Genomic DNA, 26,750 nt, shown 5'->3' with positions numbered 1-26,750 from the left:
CGGACGAAGGTCAGCACTCAGCGTCTATATCATTTTATTAGTTGAACTTGTGCCTTTAAATGTGGAACGTAATTATGCATGTCTACGCCGTGACTACTGACAATGCCACGACGAATAAGAGGATGTTGGCATTGATGGCGAGAAAGATGAAGAGCGTTAACCCGGCGTTTAGCACCAGGAGGCACGTCCCATGTGTGGCACACATTCTGAACATTGTCGTGCAAGCGGCAATAAAAAGCTTCGCTATTCCTTCGGCCCAAGATGTGGAACCCGAAGAAGGCGACGTGACAAGGACAGCAGCGCACTACGACAGCGACCAGGATAACAAACTCGGTGATATATTCTCAGCATCTGATGACAATGAGGGGCCACGCAAGCCGTTATGTTTGGGTGATGCAGTTGCAAAGGTGGGCACACTAGTGCGGAGTATTCGGAGCTCTACGCAACGTAGAGAACTTTATACACAGGCATGTGAAGGTGACCCCGAAGTCGAGGACTCCAACATGGTCATCTTAGACTGTCCAGCCCGATGGAACAACACGTACACTATGTTGGCGGCCGCCGTGAAGAAGCGTGATTAATTAACAAAGTGTCGAAGGCTTTTGGCCGAAAGGCGACGTCGCCGAAGTTGTTGAAGGATGAGGGGGAGTTGGTAAAAGAGTTATGTCGCATCGTTGGCCATTTTGCCATAGCAACTGATCATGTTTGCTAGACAGTGACGCCAACGATTTGCGATGTCCTGTATCTCATAGACGGCCTTAAGGTTCACATGGAGGAAGTGGTCCAGCAAATCGAAGATGGCACATTCTTCACATCCGTATGACGGTTGCATGAAGGAGATCGTTTGAACATGGCACAAGCGTATAAAGCGATGCATTACAAACTTGCACAGTATGCTGAGATATTGTGGGCAAATCAGGCAATCACTGTCACAGCATTGATGGATCCATTCCACAAAGGGTCAATGCTCTGCCCGGGCGTCCGAGAAGCAACCATCGCATATGTACGGTCGTTATTACTAGGTGACTCGTCGAGTTATGGACCGAGAGGAGCCGTTGGGGAGGGGTAGACAAGAGGTAAAGAGTTGGACGCTTGGCTTAAGAGCACTATGCGGCACGTGCAACCGGCACCTGCGACAACGTGGTCAGTGTGGGGCAAATTCAACCAATTCCTTGCGGAGATTGTGCCTAATGAGGGTGTGTTCACTCCACTATCTTGGTAGGCCAGCACGGGGGCGAAGCATTTCCCCTCTTTTACGCCCGTTGCGAGGGACCTATTATCCATATGTGCGACGAGCGCCCCTGCCAAGCGCATGTTCTCGGTTGGCAATGCTATTGTCATGTACAAGCGATCGCGTTTGTTGTCAATAAGCATTGAAACACTAATCATTGTGAAGTGTTGGCTCTGTGCGGACAACAAACGGTGGTACAATGAGATTGAGTTAGATTCAGATGGTGACGACGGAGAAGATGGTGTGGTCACATGTGCTCGAGGTACACATCACATAAATGAACTACATTTTATTATTTTTACGTAATGGTCGTTACTTATTTCTTATCTTCTGCAATGTAGGTGATGATCAAGTAAGCACAAATCGCTGACAGAGCCATTGGGAGATTTCTACAAGAATTGCGTGTTTTTGACAGAGCCACAGTCAGATGTAGTTAGTGAATTTTGCTACAAATGTCGAGTTAACGCCGTGTATATTTTTTTTTTGAATATCCTAAATTTTGATACATTTTCCAAAAATTCCTTTGAATATCCCTAAATTACTACAAAGATTCAAATGAAAGTAAAATATAAAAACTTATATCAAATTAAATAGACCCATTCAATTCGTGTTATATATTTATATTTGTCATTACTATATTTCTCCAACTATCCAATAAATAATCTTAATATCAATCAAAAAAATTAATCCCTATAATTAAATATCATGCCAAGAAGTATACTTACTCCTCTATTACTCCTATTACTAACTATTTTGAGTATATATAGCAAATATAAATTATATCATGCACCTTTATTCTCCTATACATTTGCCATGGTATGCATTTCATCCTCTCTTATATTTTTAATTCTATTCATACCTTACATTACTATAAAGATTCAGATTAAAAATCCCACTAGTATCTTACACTATACCCTTATTATTAAATAAGCAGTTTTATTATTCCTCTTACTAACTGTTTCACTTATTTATTAAAGATGTTCAATATATTATGTAAATTTATTTTCTTAAAATTACAGTATATGAACTTCGGTAAAAAATTATTTGTAAGTCTAAAATAACCATTCCACCAATATCTTATACTCTACCCTTATTATTAAACCTTCATATTTATTATTCCTCTTACTAACTATTTCACTTATCTATTAAAGGTGTTAAATATATTGTGTAATTTTATTTCCTTAAAATTACATTATCTTAAATTCGTTCAAAAATTTGTTGTAAGTCTAAAATCAGCATTCCACTAATATCTTACAATATACCCTTATTATTAAATCGTCGGTTTTATTATTCCTCTTACTAATTGTTTCACTTATCTTTTAAAGGTGTTCAATATATTATGTAAATTTATTTTCTTAAAAATAAGTTATATTAACTTCGTTCAAAAATTAATTGTAGTTCTAAAATAACCATTCCACTAATATCTTACACTCTACCCTTATTATTAAATCGTCAGTTTCACTATTCCTCTTTCTAACTATTTCACTTACCTATTAAAGGTGTTCAATATATTAAGTAATTTTATTTTCTTCAAATTACATTATATTAAATTCGTACAAAAAATTGTTGTAAGTCTGAAATAACCATCGCACTAATATCTTACGCTCTACCCTTATTATTACACCCTCATATTTATTATTCCTCTTACTAACTATTTCAATTATCTATTAAAGGTGTTAAATATATTATGTAATTTTATTTTCTTAAAATTACATTATATAAAATTCGTGCAAAAATTTGTTGCAAGTCTAAAATCACCATCCCACTAATATCTTACGCTCTACCTTTATTATTGAACCATCATATTCATTATTCCTCTTACTAACTACTACTACTGTCTAGTAAAGGTATTGCATATTTTCTGCAATTTTATTCTCATAAAAATACAGTGTACTAATTTCGTTAAAACATTAGTTGTCACTCGTCAGTCATTCTCATAACCATTCCACTAATATATTACACTCTACCCTAGTACACTTATTACCCTCATATTTATTATTAAATTTATTAACTATATAACGCAATTTTATTTTCTTAAAATAAAAATATATTAATTTTGTTATAACATTAGTTGTAAGTTAAAAAAAACAACTCCACAATATGCAATTTTACCCTCCTTATTATGAAGATTTAGATTTTTTAGATTCCATTAAATTAATTTCGGTCCAACAATAGTTCAGGCCCAAAGACTGATGCATTTTTCACATATGAAATTCGGCATTGGACAACATTATGTGAAAAGGCCAAACTTAGTTTTTCATTACGTAGCATCTGTGGGCGGCGAGCCGGCGATGCTGAGATTCAACTGTAAGATGGCTGCGGCAATTATAAACTCCCAAAAAAATTAGAATTTTTCCATATGGGATTGCCGAGGACTGAAAAAAATATCCGGATACTGGTTTTCGATATCCGGATATCGAAAACCGATATCTGGATATCAAAAATCGGTATCCGGATATTGAAAACCGATATCCGGATATCGAAAACCGGCATCCGATATCCACCTCGTCCCTTCCCTTTCGATATCCGATACCGATATCCATCTAACCCCTGATAGATGGATATCGCCTGATATCCGATATCCAGAACCGTCCAATTTTTTTCCAGATATCGGATATCGGTTGTCTGATACCAGATATCGGACGGATATCAAGACGGGCGAACCCTACTAGAGATGTACGCTTCATTAGTTATTTTTGGAAAACTCTTTAGCACCTTTAAGGGACTTGACTCAAATTTTATACCCATTTTGATCCACAATCTGAATATGACAAAATGAGTTTAGGAAATCTTCCACAACCTTTGGTTGGGGATAACTTGAAATCTTGGGGCAGTATCATTCCACGCGTCGAGTTTGCCTACAACGCATTACTAAACCAACCACTAGCATGAGCCTTTTTGAAATTGTCCATGGTCATTCCCTATGTAAACCTACCTATTTGATTATCATATCCTTGCATGCTAGAGTCTTAGACGATGGTGAGTCATTTACAAACCATATTAGAAGTTTGCATGAGGAAATCCATCATCCCATCACCAGTAGCAATGCATCAAATAACCAGAATATAGATTTACACCATCATTTTTGAGAATTTAATGAAGGTGATTTGATGATGATGAGGGTAAGGCCAAGAGATTTTCTCCCGAGCGGGCTATAAACTTCACTCTCAAGCTGTCGGGTCATTCCCGATCCTCAAACGAGTAGGGGGAATGCCTATATCATTGGTACACCCTCCCCATGGAGGATAAGCTCCATTTTCAATATCTCAAATTTGGTCGTCTACGAAGCGCCACCTCTTTCATCCATTGACTCGTCCTAGCCCATGGCTTTTATGGAGAGCGAGTTTGCCTTTTCCACTTCCCACGCATTATCCTCATACTAGCATGAAAACATCTAGGAGACAGTGGATGAACTAATCACCTTCACTGAGGGTGGAACGGTGTGGAAGTTTCTCATTTTTTGGCAGCGTAAAATTTGTGGATCACAGAAGAAGATTTGACACGGCTATGCCTAGACCTGTTGATCCCAGTCGAGCTCCCTAACGCCAACTCATTGGAGTCAAAGTATGTTGACTCCGAGGGAATTGGTGGTACACATGAACATGCCCCATCATCCGATGTGACACCACCACTATAGGAGGATATATCCTGTGTCATGATACCACGTCATCATCAACCTCAGACATGGGATCCGAATTTCATTTCATATGAAGATTTGTTTTCTGAACTTTGTTTAATTTTTTTAGTTATTTTCTCTCTCCTCCAAGGTCTATAAATAGGCCATTGCTATAATGGATCCTTTTTTAATCTTTAAATTGATTTTTTCTTCTCAAAAATTGCCCTGGTTTCTTATCTGACGTTGGTGTTGTCATTTGTTGTTGCCACCACTGTAGTTGAGAGTATATTTCCCATATATGCACTGCCGCCTACCCACGCGACCATAGCGCGCGCTTGGATGCCGCCGCTGCATTTACCACATTGGTTTCGTGGCGCCCCACGAATCCTGCAAGGGGTCGACTCTCCCCCTTGACCCCTGCCAACTGATCATGTAGTTGGATCCATGTCCAACCCTGTAAAAGCGCACATCATCCACAACCCCTATCAAATACCTCCACAACTTCATGCATCTCCCCATCACACTATGTCTACACTGAAGCTCCACTCTTCCCGCTTTGGTGAACCACATTATATTATTAAGCATTTTCTCGTGTGTTTTTCCGCCGTCTTCTGACTTAGTAAACTAGGTTAGTGGGATAGGTTTGCATCTTTTCATAGTCAATCATTTGGAATTTGGAGCTTTGTTTTTGCTGTAATGGTTTTAAGACAGATTTCTAATTATTTGAACGAGGAAAGGGATGATTTTCTATGGATTTAAATGTTTGAAATCGATCGTGTTGATTTGTGATCTGTTTTATCCTTACTTATATGACCTTTAGTCATAGACATCCTGCATCAATCATCAATTTGGAAATGCAGATTTCCCATTATTTGAGTTGAATAATTTAAATTTAAATTTATTTAATGCCATATAATTTAAATTTAAATTTAAATTTAATTAATCTATATAAATTAAGATTTAATTGATGTAGTGTTAGTAAATTTGATAAACGTGGAGAATTGATATATTTATAACTCTGGATCCTACAAGTTAAGTTAAATTATTAGATTAAAAAGTCTATACAGATTTCAATATTTCCTGATTTTTTATTATCATTTTTCGTATTCCTGAATTTAATAATGATTAAATAAGATTAAATGTTTACTTTAAATTATATTTTTATTTGATTTATAATATGTAATATTTTTTGTGGAATGTTGACTGAAAAGAGAGTCTTGGAAAATCTAGAGGAACCTAATGTAAAATCACTAGAACATGGTTAAAAAGTTCACATTAATGTTGGGTTTAGCATTTTTAAGATAGCTAATAGTGATGATACACACATCCTCACACCACACATGCGACATAAAATGTTCATATGTCCTAAAGGAATACACATATAATATCAGATATTACGTAGAGCTCATCATAATAATAGAGACCAAAAATTATGAGTCGTAGCATGAGAATTATAGGCTCGTGTGTTGTGCTCCTTGAATATAGTCTTAGGATCTAAATCTCTTTAACTTGGTTTTGTGGTGGTACACTAAACGCCCTCTCATTCAAGAGGTGAGACTAAAAACTAGTGTATGACACCAGGTCAGGTTAAAGGAGTCACGTAGACTGCTGATGATTTTACACAAAAAATATAGTTACATAAAGGAACAAGGGTACTCCTAAAATCAAACTCACTGGTTCATGGGGCCCATGAGCTAAAAAATACTACCAAATAGTAAAATCATTTGCAAGTCTCTTGAGATGGGTGCTGAGTAATATGTACTATGATTGGTGGGGGTATGCACCAAGTTTTAGAATGTGTGTTGAGATTATGATCGCCACAAAGAGAATGTCAGTTTGTACAATTAAGAACACTTCATGGTTATACTGAATGATAAGTTTTTGTGGGAACCCATAGAGGGGAATAGAGCGTCTATTAAAACCTCATATATCTTAAATGGCCTAATCTAATGAAAATATATGTGACCATTAGTCCAATTACACATTCTGTATTTCGTTCCATGTTCCTTAATAGAGAATATTCATTACAGTGCATGTGTGACGTTTATAATGAAACCCATGAATACATGATCACGCTTAGTGAATTATGATGAGATCGTACTACATAGATCACTAGTCCTTAGGAATGTATTATAAATCATCATATTAAAAGGATACTTGAGAAGGACATCATAGTATCCGGATAGAAAAACTCTATCTAGCCTCACTCATATGATAAGTATGGCCAGTCCCATAGCAATTAGTGTGGAGACACTAAAGATACATAATGGGTTTTCTGTAGTAGAAAGAGTTCACTGGGTTGATCCATAGGAATCCCTAAATGTATTATATCAGATTGTCAATTAGGGTTGTGAATGAAATATATGTGGTCGGCAAGCCAATCACCCATTCCACATCTCATTCCATATTCATTAATAGAACATATTCATTACAGTGCACATGTGATGCTAATAATGAAGTCCATGAATAAATGATCGGACATAGTGAATTATGATGAGATCATAATACAAAGATCACTAGTCTTTAAGCATGTGTTCTAAACATTCATATTCAAAGGACACAAGAGCAGGACATCAAAGTATCCGGATAGAATAGCACTATGTACCCCCACTCATATGATAAGTATGGCTGGTCCCGTAGCCATTAGTGTGGAAACACTAAGGATACATAGTGGGTGCTCTCTAGTGCAAATATTTCACTAAATTGATCTGTACGAAGCCCTAAATGGTATTATACCAAACTGTCAATCAAGTTGATTCACATCACGGCTGTGTAAGTGGTCCTCAGACCTAAGAATCCAAAGCTACTTGTGGACGACCGGTTGTACTTTGACTTTGGCCAACGAGTCTATAATCATGGATTCTAAACGGTCTTAGTTCAAGTGCATCAAGAAGTTCACGAAGACAATTGACTGGTCAAGATGGGATCATCCTTCCTTGGTATAAGATGTGACAACTCGAGGAAAACGATGGGATGAATTCCTTGGCCAAGGTCGTGAAATATCAAAGAAGAGTTCTCTGATGATTTCCGAATGCATCAGTACTAATTCAGATGACCAATTAGGGTTTGACAATTGACCATACCCTAAGTGATCCTAGGAGCATATAATGGATAAGGGATTATATGCACACGGTAACCGATGATGAACAGGTTCCATGAGTGAGTTGATACACTTTCCTTTGTATCTTCTAGAACATGAGGTGTAGCTTGGCACCCCACATGTTGGAGACTCGACATATTGATTGGGTTAAATTGATCTGATATTAATTAATCTATATGATGATATAGTTAATTAATTTTAAAGGCCAATAAAGGTTATTCGGCCATTGGAGTCATTAACTAGACTGATACATGGGCCTAGAGGGTCACACTCAAATGGTCTTTTGGACATCGGAAGATATACTTAAATTTCGGGGATTTTTATGAAAAAATACCCACTTAGTATAGACATGTGAAGGCCCTGAACTAAATTCACCTAGGCCAGAATTATTCAGGCCTTCTCCCCACACACCCTCTCCATGCCTGTTGCAATTGGGATGGCGTAATGAAGACGATAGAGGTAGAACGAGCCTCGTCAACAAGGAGGAGATTTGACGTGTTGAGGATTGCGTGGATACATCTAGAGGCTACACATTTAGGTAGTTTGACTCAACTCGCTCTGAGATTTAAGAAATCACGGATGCGATTTGTGTAAAGGTACATCGTTTAATGATTTTATCAATGTTGTTAGATTCTGCAAAAGTATTCTACGGCATGTCGTTTTGATTTCTTCATCCAGATCTAGGGTTATATAACCAAACCATTTGTTCATGTCACAATTGTGTACATGGTTCTTATACCTGCGACACCAAAGATGTCTTGTGGACAGATAGTTGCGCTTTGAGTATGACCTACGATTCTCTAATCATGGGTTTCAAAACAAACTTAGTTCAAGTGCATCAAGAATTTCACCAATATGATTCAGTAGTAATATTGAATCGTCTACCCTCTTTATAAGAGGAGACATATCAAGGAAGATGATGTAATGAAGTCCTTGGTAAGGTAGTGAAATATTGGAGAAGATTTCTCAAATGATTTTCAAATGCATCAGTACTAACTCAGATGGTTAATTAGGGTTTGATAGTTGGCCATACCCTAAGTCATCTTAGGAGCATCAAGTAGATGAGGGACTATACATGCTAACTAATGATGAACAAGTTCCATGAGTGAGCCGATACACACTCTATTGTATCTTATTGAGCACGAGGTGTAGCTTGGCACCCCACGTGTTGGAGACTCAACCTATAGATTGGGTTAAATACTAACCAATGAAACATGATGGACATGGGATCGAACGCTTTTTGGTACAACATAGGGAGGGCAAGAGTAGTCATGTCATGTAGTGGAGACAATTAATAGGGATGTAATGCAAGTGGTGACGTGATGATGAAATCATTGATAAGTATAAATTCGGCATCGACGGACACCAACGACCACAAGGCTACGGTGTGTCACTTGGGAATGCCACTCTGCTCCCGATGACCTGGGCAACGAGTTGAGGGCGAACGGTGCGAGTACGACTATGGCCGTGTGTGCGTGCACTGTTTAAAGTGTCAACCAAGATTTTACCAATAGAAACCTATTCCCCCTTACATATTCCTATCTATCACTAACCTAACCCCAGTTGTGGAGAAAATGTTTGGAGCATTGAAAGAACTAACATAACGCTGAGTAAGAGATTATGAGCGTACAAGTAGCGATAAACACGAACAATGCCTGATTTGACAAGAGTAGAAGCAAGCAACATGTTGGCCCAATGAAGGCGTAGGTAGACACGGTGGCGCAATAAGACACGACAATAGTAGTTGCAAAGGGCATGGCGGCTAGCCCAGTAGGGCTCGTCGGTGGCAGGGCATGACAACAGTACAACACGACAGCAGCAGAGCACTACCAGGGTGGTGGAACAGTAGCAACACGGTATGATGACAATGCAACAGTGTGGCAGCAACACGATGTAGTGGTGCGGCGCCGACAGGGCATGACCGCAGGATAGAAACATAATGGTAGGACACGGAGATAGCATAGCAACGGGGTGACAGCAAGAAGTGGCAGTGTGGCGCCAGCAAGAGGTGGGAGTGCAACAAAATGGTAGTGGCAACGTGCGGCGACGACAAGGTGTGATAGTGGCAAGGCGTAGCAGCAACAAGCAGCGTCGGTGGCAAGACGCTGCAGCAGCAGTAGTAGCAGTAGGGTGTGGAGGCACGGTGTTGTTCCTGTAGTAAGGCACGGCGGGGAGACAATGGGGCACAGTGGCACAATGGCGTCAAGGCACAATGACGCGGTAGCACAAAGGCACGGCAACCATGGATGACGATTGCGATTGCAGCGCCAACAGTGGCAATTGGTGGCCCCGGTGATAGTTGCGGTTGCGGCGATGATTGGCGGCCGCGGTAGTGGTTGTGGCCGTAGAGGTGGTTGGCGGTCGCGATTATGGCTACGACCACGGTAGCGGTTGGCGACCACTACTGTAATTGCGGCCGCAGTTGCATATTCACCCGCAACTACAGCTGGCAGTCGCGGCTAGGATCGCGGCTGCAGCTGGCATCGCTCTTCCTGCACCCACGGCAGCGTCTGTTGTTGTGGTTGCGACCACGATTCGCAATCGAAAGGCCGATGAGGTGGCACGAGTGACCCAAGGGGCTATAGTCCCAGGGGGGAAGGCTGCCAGCAATGACGGTGCTGGCGACTACGTTTTCAAAGACCCTTTTTCATCTTACTTTGTAGTGGCAATTTCATAATTTTTTAAGAGAACTAAAAAAAATACTTTTCTTCTCTTAATATCACACCCTATTAATATTTTTTAATATTTTTTAAGAGAACTAAAAAAAAGGAAAGTTCTTCAAAACTCACCTTTTCTTAATATTTTTCTTCTCCTCTCTTCCTATGGGCACCCATCCTTCTTATAGGGGTAAATATGGGCCTTCCCCTTTAAATAAAGGGTAGAAAGCCCACTTAAAGTGTCATAGGGCCTCCTAATAGGAGAAAGAAACCCATTAACATGCCCACACTCAGGCTCACACACGCGCAAACGTGTAGGTCCATACAGCAGCCCAAACACGTGAACAAATAAAAAATAAACACATACACAGCCAACATACAAGGCCTCCTAAACAAGGAAAATATAAGGAAAGATAACTTCAAACCTCTACGGCATGTTGACAAGGCCGGGTATTCTAAAGGCTAGGTCACGTGCGTGAGCCCTCCCTCGACGAACTGGTTCTACCGGGTTTTTTAAGCTGGATGGACCCCATCACTGACATTAATTAATATATATGATGATAATTTTATTTCATTTTGAAGGCCAATAAAGTTTATTGGGTGTCTCGAGTTTTCAGCTAGACTGATACATGGGCCTAGAGGATCATACGCAAATGTTCTTTTGGACATTGAAAGATATACTTAAGTTTTATGAAAAATACTTACTTAGTATTAAAAGCGGAAGACCCTAAACTAAATTCATCCAGGTCAGAATTGGTCAGGGGCCTTCTCCTTCTTTTCCATTCTCCCCATGGCTCCTCTCCATTACCGACGTACTAAGAGCAATAAGCCTATGCCCTTGGGAATGATGCTCTTGTTGACTCGACATTACATGATGATGATGGGGTGAAAGTAAAGAACTAGAATGTGAAGAGCTCTCTATGTTGTGGTTCAATGTTAGGTAACCTCAATGATCTATTTGTCACTAGGAAGCATGAAGGTCTAGAACCTAAGGCTAAGAAACACTACTTAATAGTAATTTGATGATTGCAATAGGACATATAATTGTACAATCTCAAAAGTTTATGCGAAGCTCACTAGATGAGGATATTCTACTTATGATGAAGTGGTGAAGATGATTGAATCTATTAAGAGGTGAGATATGCTTAGAGAATGGTTCTCCCTTTAAATTAGCTTGATCTCACCATTAAATTCCTTCATTACACGTATTCATAGTTCATTCTTAATTTAAATATAATGATATTCAGGTCCACCTAGTTGAACTTATTAACTTCCTTAAGAATGTCAAGGATAAATCTTTGAAGTGAAAATTCCTGAAATACTTGGTTCAAATGACAAACAGGAAGGTGTTCCCTGTTCTTGATAATGACAAGAAAATGAAACATTTTAAGGTAGCTTTATCACAAAGGATTATATGCAACAACAAGTCTGTTTTTTTATGAAAACAACTAATGATTCAGCCACGATGAGGGTGAATTATGTTTCAATGTGTCAGATATTGGACATGGTTAATACAAAGAAGGTGCACATGGAATATTCAACAAGATAAAACTCTACATACATCCTGAAAGCTGCTATAGAGAATTGTACGGTAATGGAATGAATGGAAATCACAATATTTTCTTGCAATTCAAAAAACTATGGAAAACAAGGGGAATTCAACGTTGATGAGGCTTGGGAATAAGCGCCAACTATGTTGATAAACTCATTAAAGTTAATATTTGAAAACCAGAAGGTTTGTGTTTTTGTTTTAGTGGTCAACTTGGCGCAGTGAAGGACTGTGACAACACACAAATTATTAGGTCAATATAATCATATATGCATCTTAGCAAGCCTAAATGATTAAATCTATATTATAAGAAACAGGATGAGATTTGTAGATTAAGGAATTTGAAAAAATGACATCTTTGAACACTTAATTTTGAAATATATATTATATTATGAATTTTTTTGTTTCCAAGATTTTATTTTTATATTATTTTATAATATGAATTATGACACCACCATGTGTCTGTTGGGATTTTGGGCCTCAAATGACATGATCAAAACCCCATTGCATAACACAGTATCAAATCAAAGACCGATCTGAAAACCAAAATCATAAAAAAACCAAAAATATCACCTTCACATTGGTAGAATCCATGATTTGTTGGTTCCTTAGGTGAGCCTCTTCAACCCGTTGACATGTCCAATCCTAGTCGTATCCACATGATCATTGGCGCACTAGATCTTCTCTTTTTTTCTTCTGAACAGGTAACCAAAAATATTTCACCTCTTTCTAGTCTCCACTAGAGGCAGCACTCAAGGAAGAGGAAGAAAAGAAAGAGGGATGCACTTAAACAACCTCGCATGGGTATCATATGATAATGACCGTGCTATTTATACTTATCAGTGATTTTTTTGTACAAATCTCCCCCTCTATGGGAACATTTAATAAAATTCTTCAAAAATAAATTATATCCACCAACATACAAAAGTCGTGTGTTTAATTCTTTTGACCCATGTACCTGTCTAGTTAATAGCTTCAACAGCCCAATAACCTTTATTGGCCAACCTTATTAATCAAGTATAACAAAGATAGATTAATTAATCAATGATTGATTTAACCCAATTGACTATTCAAGTTTTTGTTCCGCAGGGTGTCATCCTACACATCATGTGTTAAGTCCAAATTTAGGGGTTTTACATCGTTGGTTTAATTCAGACTTAACCAACAATGGTGGAGCACCTCCCGACGGAGCCAACAAGTCATCAACAGAATCATCATCCCTGTCATCAGCATCGCCACCGGTCCGTGTCCAGCCCGACCGGCATGCCAAAGCATCCGTGAAGACGCCCAGGTTTAAATACCCTAGGTAGAGCACGTCCGCACTCGTATCTTTGTCTTTTCGTTATCTGTTTTGAGCCGTCTTGATTTCTGTTTTCCGTCGTCTGTATCGTTTTAAGTCACGTTGTCTTGTCCATTTTTTTCTTATTTGTGTTGTAATGAAAGGGAAAATCCTTATTGGACTCTCCTTTTTGAACTCCATGTAAGGGCCCATCATGGCCCTATATAAGGCTATGATGGGACCACATTCAATCTTAGATCTGGAAGTATATTTGCAGTTACGTTCACGTTTTTTTCAGATCTAACCTTGAGTGGAGAAGAAGAAGTTGGAGAAGAGGAGAGGAGAACGAGAAGAGAAAGGAGGAAAGAGATTGCCCAAGGGAATTCACTGGGGAAGGGATCATCAGGTCTTCACGCCCCCCCCCCCCTAAATCTCCTAATTATGTGGGGTCCACATCTGTTGGCCGGTGGTGTGCAGCCAAAATCTCCCGTCATTCCAGCAAGGAACAGGAGGACACCGGAGAAGAAAATGCCTTCCAAAGGCATTTGGCGCGGGAAAAGATGTGCGGGTTTCTTCGTGGATTCATCAGCAGGATTCCTCACTCTACCCTCCATCAGGCGTTCTTCTTGGTGGCCAAGGTGTATCCTGGGTTAATCGGCATTCTCAGATCTATTGTCGCCGCACGAACATTGGGTTGTCTTGCAATCAGATCAGCACAATTCCACCCACGTTGGAAGGGGTCTTGGACCTCTGAACGGCACCGGTGAATGTTGTGTCACTCCTCTTGGACACACCAACTGACTAGTTGATTGAGAGCAACCCGTCCAGTTTCTTTTTGGTCCGCCAGCCAAATCGATTCCACTAAAGATACTGGGCTGAATTAGGCGCTATGAATCTGTGTGCTCACGTCACCGCCATTTGTGACTAGCTGCGGATGCCGACCACCCCGAAGACGGCAGTTCCCTGTCCGGCCAAACCCATCCCTGTGAGCATTCGGTGACTCTACACACTAGTTCGACCACTGATCTATGGAGCAATTCACTGTTAAATCCTTGATCTATGGAGCAATTCACTCTTGCATCGTGTCACCAAACAACACTGGTCTTGTGTGCCTCTCACGCCCCCACTCTCAATTCGCCTGGAGTTCTCCTGCCGCTCCTCCATTTGCTTCGCCCTTGTTTTTTCCCCTTCGTCTCGCTCCAGCATGTGCTGTCTCAGTCTGTGGAGCTACGTCGTGCCCGTCTATAGGCATCTCTCCCTAGTTCTCCTCCTATATGCCCACACTGGCCCGTGCATCGATGAAAATTCTAACGATGAACACCACCACTAATGAGGTACGCCGCTCCTGTTGTTCGCTAGTTATATTACGTCTTACAGTATATTCTCGACTACACTCCACCGTGCTTGGGTTACATTAGGTGAGAGGCATTTCATCGAGAAAACTACATGTTGAGCATCTTTCTAGGTACCGGTCGAGCCCATCTGTTACGTGCGAGCCCCTACGGGCATGTTCCGTTCGGTGCTGTAGTCGCCATCGTCGCTCTGACGAGGGTCAGAAGGTCACTGTCATCGTCACTGGTTGTCTACTTCGGAACTCTGAACTCAGCAGAACCCACTCGTCGGCCCCTGCACGTACGTATCACCTAGGACAATCGCATCACGTAGTTACATTTATTTTAGTGAATTACCAATCGGACGATGTCTTTGATGACATCCGACATCAAACAACATTTATGAAACTTCTCCACTTGAATCTCTATAATTAATATAGGGCAATTAAGAGGTCAATCCATATAGGTAGAAATATAATTTCAGGATTTTTCTCAAGCTTAGAATGAACTAAAATGAGTTTACAAGTGAGAAATAGTATTTTTAAGATTTTTTATTTACATTTAATTTATCTAATTCCCTGTAATTTAAATTGAGACAAAAACACAAAGAAAAACATTATAAATAGTTTAAACTATTTTTCCTAACTTTAATCAACACCTGAAGTTGAAAAAAAATATTTTAAAGCTTTGTGGAATTTAATTTACAACAAAAATCACTAGAAATATTTAAAACGAGAGTTAGAATTTTTAAAAAACTTTACTAAAATTATTAAAACTAATTAGATTAATTTTAGGGATTTTTCCTATTTTTTCAGAATTTTTAGATGCAGAAATGATTTTCCTAATTTTTCCTTATTTTTTCTGATTTAAATGCTGAAAAATGGATAAATTACCTCCTCCAGCGATCTTCAGTGGCAGCGGGGGCAGCTATAGCAGAGGCGGCAGCATGGTAGAGGCAGCAGCAAAGCGGACGCGTCGGCGGCAGAGGTTGCGGCGGAGTGGAGGCGACGGTGGAGACGGCGGTAGTGGAGGTGGTGGCGCCGGCGATTGTGGTGGCGGAGGTAGAGCATTTGGGCCTTAGTGGGTAAGCCTACTAAGAATCAGCCCAATTTGGCTAAGTCAGGAGTTAGCCAAATTGGGCTTGACCCAATAGGGTCAGGACTTAGCCGATTAGGCTAAGTCCTACACAAGGCACTCTTGTGCCCTATGGGCGCACATGCTGCCCTTGTGTCACTTCCACGATTCAAACTTGCTACTATATTAATCTTTGCCTCACAATTCCAATTCATCACTGCTTCTTTCGCATGCTTGCGGCTTTATTGTCAGTTGTGTATGTGCATCTGCCATGGACACAATATTCAATCATCACTGATGTGTACTTCCACTCTTTGATTGTCATTTCTCCTCATGCAACTCCTTGATCATGTCATTAGAGTTTATCTATGAGAACAATATTTATGAAATTTACTTTAAAAATATATAAAGTATAGGAAGAGAAAGGGGTTTGTCAAAAAAAGGAAAATCTGTAAAATCTGAAATGAAGTTTAGGGCTTGGAGTAGGGAGAAATTTTATAAGGGAAGATAATGCTTAAGAATATGATGGATAGTACTAGATGAGATAAATAATCCAAGCTGACATAAGCCTTCTCTTGAAGATTGAGGTCAATAAAGGTAAGGAGGAGAATGATGAAGAGACTTAGCTTGATCCTCCTTGAACGATGGAGGCTATGAGAGGAAGAAAAGGGTTAATGGAGTTAGACCTTCTTGATGGATCCTCACTTGGAAGAGCAAGATCTGAAAGATAAAATGAAACAGATGTCAAATAAGAGGTAAATATAAAGAGTTAAAAGTCTAAATATTGATCATAGAAATGTAAGTAAGATTACCTAATTTCTTGGAATTTTTATATGCATTCCTGAAGTGTAATTATCCTCTCCCAAAGCTCACCAAATCAATCCCAGAAATTCCAAAAACACTTATTTCAGGTGCATGGTGTACAAAATTTTCCTTAAATTTTAATTATGACTGCCTATAAATACCAAAATAAGGGTTTTTAAGTTTAATCAACAAAATATAAATATGTGCTTGCACAAAAAACCTAGCTTGTGATGAAGCCAGATTGTCTCCACATCTAATGGGAATTAAGGATTTAATATTATTTAAATAGTCATTAAAAAGATGAGATCATATAAATATGAAAGCCATTTAGATAAGAAAAATAGTGATGAGGAGATAAAATAAATCATTAGTAGTAAAAAATCATAAATATTAACAATGAAAATTATTAATAATATTAAGATGATTAATATATATTACATTAGATACGAGATAGTGATATAAAGGAGTTAATAAGAATGATTGATACTGGAGATGAAGTGATGATGAGGAGATAAGAAGATAGATGGATAAATATGATAAAACGGTTTACTATTGCAGGTTGATGGGAAGATGACAAAGACATGATCATGTGAAAGGTGTAAAATTTGATATAAGTGTAGATGGATGTGATGTGATGGTGATGATAATATGGTTTTAGGCTAACAATGATGGTGATAATAAATAATGAAGAGTGAGGCTACTTTCTGTAGATCCTTACATCTTTCTTGGACTACAACAATTTGCAAGTGATGGTAAGTCTACCCTCTTCACTTTTGCCTCTCCTCAAACATGCAGGAAACAAAGAAAAAGCTTGACGGATCTTGTAAACTCACTCTCAATTATTCTATAAATGTAAAAGACAAATTTGGGATGATATGGATGAAAAAAGAAGATACGGACAAAGCTACCATCAAAATTTCAGGTCCATTCACTTTCTGGACCTTCTGACATCAAACCTCGAAGTTGGAGCAAATCCTAGCCATTCATTTGTTATTTGGAAAAATAAATTACTCATCAGTAATAAAACTTCTCGATTTCAAAGGAGCCAAGGAAGTTAGTGAAAAATAACCATCATGTGCAAAAATTGGAATTTCTAGCTAATGCATAAACATTTGGTTAATTCAAATAAAAAACATGATAAATTATAAATTAATAAGACTAAAAACATCTAAAATTTATGGAAAAATACATGCATTTATCATGTTATCATCATGCCCTAGAAGATAAAAAGGAGTATTGCAACCCTCTCAGGAAACATATACCATCAATACTTACCAAGTATGCATAGTCCTTCATTTGTGTGGGGCTCCTAAATGACTTAGGATGTGGTTAATCGTCGAATCCTAATTGGTTATTCTGTTTAGTAATAATATGATGAAAATTTTACTCACTCATTGCGTATATTCTTGGACTGAAATTACAAGCAACACATATGCATTATAATGAATATATTATATCAATGAATATCAAATGAGATTTTAAATGTGCAATTGTTGGCATTTGATTTGAACAAATGGTTCAATCACAGTTTTTTGAAATGACTAGTGCAGCTAATCATTACAAACAGGTGTAATTATGGCATTGCAAATCATGATGTCATACCAGTCGGTGATTATAATTGCCTTTTTTCCCCATTGGGTGACATGGACCGTGGAAAAATATACATGATTAAACAATCGTTATTTATAAGTGTTATTAAAACTAGAAAATTCAAAAATATGGGAAGGTGACGTGGTACCATTTGATATGTGTAGGAAGGAAAAACAAATTGTGGTGGCACATCCATGTCACCACATCATATAATTATTACAGGATGTATTTTCTTTGACAAAAATGACATTTGTATGCATGTCATTAAATAAAAGGTTAAAACTGTTGATGTAGTGTGATTCTACGTCACCACATCATACATTACTTATTATTCTGATGTACCATCAAAATGTTGATATAGATACATTACTTATGGGCGCACATCATCATACATTACTTATTAGTATGCATGTCATTAGTATGTATGAGAGCCACGATGAGAGGTAGAGTGCAACGAAGAGGTAGACCCCAGCAATGGAGGCACATTAAGTAAGGAGAATGATGCTTAAGTACTAATGGATGAAGATTGAAGCTGTGTGGACCCCAGTAGGTGTCAATTCTAGGTTTGATGGTTTCATCTATCTTTGGCCCCTAAAGAAACTCACAATATCCTCCACCACTTCTTTGAGGAACATGCATAATAATGTGTCTGGAAATTTCATTATTTCACTCAACTGGGCACTTCTAAGGTTCACATCACCTCCTCCTCTTACTTAGATCAGGAGAAAAAGTCCTCATCCAATTTTGTCTCAAATCCTCAAAATGTGGTATCATTTTACTCAGTCATAGGCACCTCCTCCAGCGAGGTAATGCCTTTTTTCCTATGGATGCGGGTTGTTGATGTAGCCCAAAAGTCCATTTCTTGAGGCCCATTAACAGGCGGTGACTCAAGATGGAGACCTTTCTTGAAGCTAACAAGATATGTAAAAATGTACCTACAGACCTACAAAATACTCTTAACATATTTTTTCCTTACAAAATTCTCAAAGGGTAAATTCTTATTCTAGCAGAATCTGTAGAATATCTTTGCTGAAGCTTTTCAGGCTCTTAATCTTCTGTTCTATCCTGTCTTTTCAAGGGGACTGTCATTTAGTGGCTTATATGTAAGGCCCTTTGTAGCCTTGAAGGATTATAAATTAAGTACTTTATTTTGTTGAAAAACATGTCTCTCCCATCTCTAAGAGTTCTATTTGTTAGAGCATGTTAAAGGCATGAAGAAGCTACTTTTGCAGATTCAAGACATGATGTTTCAAGCAGAACATGGATTGCGGATTTAAGCCGCGATACTACACTATTCCTGCCTTAAGGCTGCACAAGTTGTGAACTAGGGTTCTAATTTTGCCTACTTTTGACTCCATACTGCTCATTTAATCCACCAAAGCCCAAGAAAATATAAGAAGTAAACTACTTGCTTTTATGAAGTCAAGTGGGATAAGCCACTTATTAAGAATACAAATGGAAAATATGGCCTATCATAACATATGAAGTGAAAACAACATTAATTATATTTTCTCCAAGAAATCATGTCAACGTCTGGTTCACTTAAACTAACTCACTTTCAACCAAATGCCTCAAGAATTTTTATCTCTCCTGTGTGTGTAGAACTTGCGTTCTTTTCTATTCGCTGTATCGACTCTCACTGAGGATGAACATCAAGAACAAAGAAATAAATTTAAAAAAAAGTATTTTCTAGTAGCTTACGGATGCACCATACTTAAGGAGCTGAAGATAATTGATGGATCAGTCCCCAGAAAAGTCTTCCAGTCACACTCACTCACCCATTTCACAAAATATTTCACACAAATCTACAACGAAGTTTTTGTTCATGGAAGGCGATAGAATCGATCGAGTAGAGACACCAAGTCCCCAAAATTCAAAGAAAAAATGAAAAGTGTAAGACATCAACATCATCAAACATGTTCATTCCATCTACCGTCCCAGATCCTGCCTTGTGATTTTTGCGGTTTACCCGACTTTTTCAATGAAGAGATTCCTGACAAGACCGGTCACGGCGGCGCAATTAAGCTAGAAAGAACAGAGCGGCGGCGGCGGCGCCGCCGCCCTGGAGGCGATCGCCGCCTTCCAGGAGCAGTTGTGCGCCTCCAAAGCCGTCATCTGGGACGTCATCCGTCCCGGCTCTGATCTCGACCTGGTCAGCACTACAAGCCGTGAAGAAGATTCCACAGCCTTCTCTTCCTCCGCCGCCGGCGCCGCCGTCAACGCGGCGGCGGCGGCGGCGGCGGCGGCGGCTCTGATGGGAGCGGTCCTGCAACGCATGAGCAAGAGCGCGTTCTTCGGAGGAGTCGAAGAAGAGAAGACTTCGCCTTTCTCCCTTTCCTTCTCTGGACTGACTGTCCTATCTTCTTCTTCTTCTTCTTGTTCTTCTTCTTCTTCTTCGTTGTCGAGGAGGCGGAGCTCGAGCTTTCGCCGGCAGCAGGCGGGGCGCTGAAGAAGGCGCTTGAGCTTTCTGAACGCGATCATCTTCCCCAGCGTTAATTTCATCGCTCGATTCGATCTCTGCGAGCTCCGCTTGGCGATGCGGACTTGGCCGATGCAAGTGACTTTGGGGGAAGACGGTTCTTCTCTCCCTTCCCGAAGATCCGCCATTAGCAGAGGGCTCGAGCGAGCTCCCGCGGCGGAAGAAAACGACGAACTCCGCCGCCTCCGCATCCGCGACAGCGGCGGCGCCGCCAGATTCTCCACTCTGGCCGGGCTCGACGCCAACACCAGAGAAACCTTCGACCGCGTTCTCATCATCTTTCCTCCTCCCCCGGCGATCGAAATCAAGATCTGAGACGAAGAAGAAGAAGAAGAAGAGGAGGAGGTTTTGTTGTGAAAGGGTTGACCAGATCCACTTCGAGGGTACCAACTGTCGATGAATTTATTGCTGCCTTAATCGTGGCTCTGATTCCTCTTTTGAATTCTTTTGCACAGTTCCACTGAGAGGAGAGCTTTTGCAGACGGTGAGCTCGAGAATGGCGCGAACTTTCGGCGTTCCGTGGCCGGCTCTCAACGACGGCCTCGCTTACTCCGACGTTGTCAAGTCCGTCGGCGGCGGTGCGTTGTTCGATCGTCGTTTTCGTTTTCTCGGAATGTTTGGGTTATCGGCGATGGATTGAGCGTTTGTTTTTTGCAAGATTTGACGCTGATCCAGTTCTATTCCTCCAAATATGCCAATTCTGCGCCTCCGCAGGGGTAGAAATCTGAAAGTTCGTCCGTATATGATGCCCTAGGTTTTGAATTCTTCGCTCACTGCTCTCTCTCATTCCGCAGTTGGCTTCTGAGGATCGCGAATGGGCAGGTTAAGCAACATTTACCGCAGCCTTCTGTCGTCGTTCCTGCTCATTTTGTAGATCAATCTTTGCACAGGTAACCATTGATGATCATGTTGTCACCGATCCCGAAACGAAGCTCAGGTTCGTATCCCTTGCTTTGGGTTTTTCGCCATCTGCTTATTATCATTCTTCTTCAACGGATCTTGTAATTGATGTATTGCTTCTATTGATCAGAGTTGGATCGGTGCTCGTTTACCGTCGATTGCCGTGGGAAGAGCCGTCTGCTCCTTATTCGCTGGAAGTCCTCTACGAAGACGATGAACTCGTAATCAACGAATGAGTTGCTCTAGATTCTGGTTTTTCTTTATAGTTTCTGTTTGAAGATTTTGATTTTTGCTTGGCTTTTTTTTTGCATTTTCAGTTGGCGTTGAACAAACCGTCTGGCTTGCAAGTCTTGCCAGGAGGTCTTTTCCAACAGCGAACTGTTCTTACCCAGCTTCAGTGGGAGGCTTGCAAATTCATTGCTTCCTCAACGGCGCCTGAAATTTCTAAAGTGCAGAATCAACACCCCGTACCTGTTCATCGCTTGGGAAGGGGGACCTCAGGTTTTTTGACGCTCTGCATTTGAAAGCGTTTCTCCTTTTTCTATTAATTTTTCTTCCTTGATCTTTCTCTGACTTTAGAAATTATGGTTAATAATGCGAAAGAGTATTCTTACGCGGCCATGGCCAGCAAGTCGTCATCTCGGAGGAAATTCCGGATGGATTTCGTCGGTTTTTTTAAAAAAAATATGCCGAGATCATTGACCTATTTATTCTTTATCGCTCTACTGTTTTGTCGACCATCTATTTGATTATTTCATCTATGATTCCTCAGGAATAAAGTGTGTCGGTCGTTTTTATCATTGAAGAATGATTCTTTTACTCTAATTTCATCAATGTTGGTGGTTCTGCAACTATTTTTTGGTGATTATATTTTGCTATATTAATCTGGCCGAGATTTGGGACTCAGGAATTCTGCTGTGCGCGAAGACAAAGCGTGCAAAAGTTGAACTGGCGTCTTATTTTGCAGACGGTACTTCAGTTGTGAAACAAGGGTGTGAATATACTACTTATCTTTGAATCATTTTTGTCGGATTACGTTTCTTAATGTCACTCAGCTGTCCTAGAGAAGAACATTCCCAAAATTTTCATTATACAAGAAAATCCATGTCAATGATGTAAAATGTTGCTATTCATCTGAATCCTATTTTCTAAAACTGAGCCCCGGAAATATATTCAGCCCATAAAAAACCGAAAATATTCCGCTTGAAGATTACTAAAAATATTTTTTTATTTTCAGGGAAACTCATGCTCATCCTGGTTGTGTGAGAAAAATAAGCAAGTTCTATTTGGCACTGGTGGGGGGAATAATTGATAAAGACGAGGTAAAGAAGATTTTTGACTTCAATCACAATATATTACATGTTATCCATTGCCTTTCTGAACATTGATAAATATTAAAAATTTATCCGAAGGTTTTAATCGAAAGTCCCATAGGCATCATCCATTACCCGGGTGTGGCAAAAGGGCTCTATGCCGCATCTGCTTCAGGTCTTACTTATTCAGCCTCTCCGAATCATCTTCAACTATCTCTTTTTAATCATTATAACGTGCATTTTTCTCGTTTATTCCAGGGAAGCCGGCTCTAAGCAAGGTGACTGTCCGGGAGAGGAACTTGGAGCGAAACCAAACTCTGGTGCAGGTACTTGTTGATTTTTACCATTTATTTCTCTGATGGAAAATAACTATGATTGATCGGGAAACACATTAATCAGGTTGAGATTCAGACTGGACGACCGCATCAGATCCGTATTCATCTCGCTTTTATGGGCCACCCTCTCGTAGGTGCGTTTAAAGAAATCATCATAGAATAAATGGACAAATAAATAATCAGTCGCGAATGGCGATATCAGGTGATCCCCTTTACGCTGCTGGAGGACGTCCGACGAGCATTCCGTCTGATCACAACAATACGGACTTCGCAGAAGACGGGTAACTCTAACTTCTTCGATTCCCAAGCCCTTAATCTCGGATTAGCCGGATAAGCATCCCCTTCATTGGCGCTTAATTAACAGTGGTTACTGCAAGCCTTCCGACCCTCTGCCCGGCGACTGCGGCTACCATCTTCACGCCCACAGGCTGATCCTGCGCCACCCCAGCACGAGCCAGGTAACCCCGGCCCTCCCCGACCGTCGGATGGCATCAAGAGGCTCATCACAGCCGTCCGATTCGGCAGATGATCGAGATCTCGGCGCCGCCGCCTGCCGCGCTCCGCCAATCAGAGGCGGCCGGGTCAACGGGGTGGTCTCCGGCGACGGACTAGAACAGGAACTGGGCTTGGGCCGCATTCATTGGCCCGTCCGGCCTTCGTTTTTACCGTTGGCTGTACACGTGCCGGCTGTCAGCGCCACATGTCCCATCATCACTCCACTATCCTCCTCGGATTCCCCTTCTTCTCGGTGCTCGTCTCATCGTCTTTCTCACTCTCGGCGCGGGCCATGGAAGCGGCTTGGCGAGCCGGCTGAGGAAGATGGCGTGGTGGTTCGTACTGGCGGTGTTGGCGGCGGCGGCGGCGGCGGCGGAGGACGGCAGCGGCGGAGGAACGAGCTTCGACTTGGGGGGGCTGTCTCTGGGGAGTCTGAGGCTGCTTGGAGACGCCCACCTGAGCAACGGCAGCATCCGCCTCTCGTCCGAGCTGCCCGTGCCCAACAGCGGCGCGGGCCGGGCGCTGTACGCCGGCCCGGTCCGGTTCCGCCACGCGGCCAGCCGCCGGGCTCTCTCCTTCTCCACCTTCTTCTCCTTCTCTGTCTCCCACTTGAACCCCTCCTCCGTCGGCGGCGGGCTCGCCTTCCTGCTCGCCGCCGACGACCGCGGGCTCGGCCCCGCCGGACCCTTCCTCGGCCTCCCCGACGGCGGGCTCTTCTTCGCCGTCGAGTTCGACACGCTCATGGACCCGCAGCTGGGCGACATCAGCGGCAACCACGTCGGCGTGGACCTCAGCTCCGTCGTCTCCGCCGCCGCCGCTGACCTTCCCGTTGACCTCAAGAGCGGCGACCCGGTCTACTCCTGGGTCGACTACGACGGCGCCGCCTTGCTCCTCCGCGTCTTCGTCTCCACCGCCGCCACCCGCCCCGCCGACCCCGCCGTCTCCCTCCCCATCGACCTCTCCCGCTTTGTCAATGACTTCATGTTCGTGGGCTTCTCCGCCGCCACCCAGGCCAGCACCGAGGCCCACGACATCCACTGGTGGACCTTCTCCTCCGCCGGGCAGGCTGCGCCGCCTCCAGCGGCCCCGCCCGCCCCGGCCGACTCCGCCTCCTCCACTGTCTGCGCCAGGAATGGACTCTGCCGGCGGGGACCCGGGGTGGTGGCCGGAGTGGCCACCGGCGGCGCATTCTTCCTCGCCGCCTTCGCCGGCGCCGTTGTCTGGGCAACCCGCCGGCGCCGTCCCGGCGCCGGCGTTAATCTCGCGGTGGAGATGGTGAGCTCGCCACGGGAGTACAGCTACCGGGAGCTCTGCGCCGCCACCAAGGGATTCCACGCGGCGCGGATAATTGGGCACGGCGCCTTCGGCACGGTGTACAAGGGCGTCGCCGCCGAGACCAGCGCCGCGCTGGCCGTGAAGCGCTGCACCAGCCTCGGCGGCGGTGCGGAGTTCTACTCAGAGCTGACCATCATCGCCGGGCTGCGGCACCGGAACCTGGTCCGGCTCCAGGGCTGGTGCATGGACAAAGGCGAAATTCTTCTCGTTTATGACTACATGCCCAACGGCAGCCTGGACCAGGCCCTCCACGGGTCGGCCGCGCCGCCCCTCCCCTGGCGGCGCCGCCGCCGCATCCTGGCCGGGGTCGCGGCAGCGCTGGCGTACCTCCACCGGGAGTGCGAGAAGCAGGTGATCCACCGCGACGTGAAGTCCAGCAACGTGATGCTGGACGAGGGCTTCGAGGCCCGGCTCGGGGACTTCGGGCTGGCCCGCCAGGCGGACCACGGCCGGTCGCCGGACGCGGCGGCCGCGGCCGGCACCATGGGCTACCTCGCGCCCGAGTACCTGCTCACGGGCCGGGCCACGGAGAAGAGCGACGCGTTCAGCTTCGGGGTGCTGGTTCTGGAGGTGGCGAGCGGGCGGCGGCCGATCGGCGGTGCCGCGGGCAGCCTGGTGGAGTGGGTGTGGGGCCTGCAGGCGGAGGGCCGGCTGGCGGCGGCGGCAGACGGGAGGTTGATGGGCGAGTACGACGAGGCGGAGATGAAGGCCGGGCTGGCCGTGGGCTTGCTCTGCGCGCACCCGGACCCGGCGGTCCGGCCCACCATGAGGAGCGCGGGCCAGATGCTCACCGGAGAGGCCGCGCCGCCGGTCCTACCCCTGACCAAACCTTCCATGAGCGTCGGCAGCAGCAGCCACCACCTCCTGCTGAGCTTGCAGGACAGCGACTCCGACTGTAACGCCCTGGCGCCGCTCTCCTCGTCGTCCTCCTCCTCGTCCCGTCTTGGCGACGATACCATAACCAGACGCGAGTGATTCCCCTTAGCTTACACGGCCGGGTACATAGAATTTCGATTTTTTTCGTAGGAGTGCGCGAATATTCATTCACTCCTGCGGGCTTCTCTCTTTCTTTTCCTTTCTGACGCTGACTCAGTAACTGAAGGGGTTACGTGGATCGTTGATAGTAGACGAGCTAACAACGACGTTGTACCAGACCCGTCACCTGACTGGTGGCAAGAAATGAAGAAAGAGACTGTTGTTTCGTCCGACTGTGAATTACGTGTCCTCCCGAAACGCTCCCCTAATTCTTTTTTTTTGTCCGTGCTGTATTATCCTCCGTAGTTTGAAAGTTTTGACGAATGAAAGGATCATCAACGGCAAGCATTTAAGTGATAATAAAAGCGGTCAAGACCCGTCGATACACGTTTACTGCTATATCAACCTGTGGTTCCCTCTCCCATTCTTGTTTGCCTCGTATTTCCATAGATGACCATGCACACCAGTAGGTGTTAATATAGACACCATAAAAGAGCAATCCTGAGTTTGATCGAAAAATAACGCCAGGTGACAAAGGTGGCGGTGTTTGGACACCGGTCAACTTATTCACTTTATACTTTTCCTTCTTGTTTCTATTTAGTTTGCCATTTTTATTTGGGGCATTCGAAAGACGTAAGTTGAGCCTCTTTCTTGCTCTATCCCCTCCCTCTCTTGAAGTATTCAGGA

At 42.6% G+C, this 26,750-nt stretch overlaps 3 protein-coding genes across 4 annotated transcripts; 2 read left to right on the top strand and 1 right to left on the bottom strand.

Moving 5' to 3' along the window:
* Positions 1-19,989: 19,989 nt before the first annotated feature.
* LOC144706035 (protamine P1 family protein) lies at positions 19,990-21,104 on the bottom strand. Its single transcript, XM_078578910.1, has one exon. The coding sequence runs from the start codon at positions 20,986-20,988 to the stop codon at positions 20,257-20,259; it is 732 nt and encodes a 243-aa protein (XP_078435036.1). The 5' UTR covers positions 20,989-21,104; the 3' UTR covers positions 19,990-20,256.
* Positions 20,955-24,001, top strand: LOC144706025 (Pseudouridine synthase family protein). 2 transcript variants are annotated; one of them, XM_078578906.1, is made up of 15 exons: positions 20,955-21,093; positions 21,166-21,288; positions 21,369-21,426; positions 21,505-21,532; positions 21,601-21,647; positions 21,741-21,831; positions 21,928-22,111; positions 22,518-22,602; positions 22,848-22,932; positions 23,023-23,098; positions 23,182-23,249; positions 23,323-23,388; positions 23,461-23,539; positions 23,623-23,716; positions 23,784-24,001. In XM_078578906.1, exons 2-14 carry the CDS (start codon positions 21,207-21,209, stop codon positions 23,688-23,690), a joined length of 1,017 nt encoding a protein of 338 aa, XP_078435032.1. In that variant the 5' UTR covers positions 20,955-21,093; positions 21,166-21,206; the 3' UTR covers positions 23,691-23,716; positions 23,784-24,001. The 2 variants fall into 2 exon arrangements, with proteins under 2 accessions (XP_078435032.1, XP_078435031.1); XM_078578905.1 differs by having other exon boundaries at positions 23,323-23,392.
* Positions 23,944-26,294, top strand: LOC144706007 (Concanavalin A-like lectin protein kinase family protein). Its single transcript, XM_078578889.1, has one exon. It carries the CDS (start codon positions 24,078-24,080, stop codon positions 26,061-26,063), a length of 1,986 nt encoding a protein of 661 aa, XP_078435015.1. The 5' UTR covers positions 23,944-24,077; the 3' UTR covers positions 26,064-26,294.
* The last annotated feature ends 456 nt before the right edge of the window (positions 26,295-26,750 follow it).

This window comes from Wolffia australiana, chromosome 1 (assembly GCF_029677425.1).
Source record: "Wolffia australiana isolate 7733 chromosome 1, ASM2967742v1".
NCBI lineage: Eukaryota > Viridiplantae > Streptophyta > Magnoliopsida > Alismatales > Araceae > Wolffia > Wolffia australiana.
Note: the sequence above shows the minus strand (reverse complement) of the source record. Positions and strands in the feature narration are given on the sequence as shown.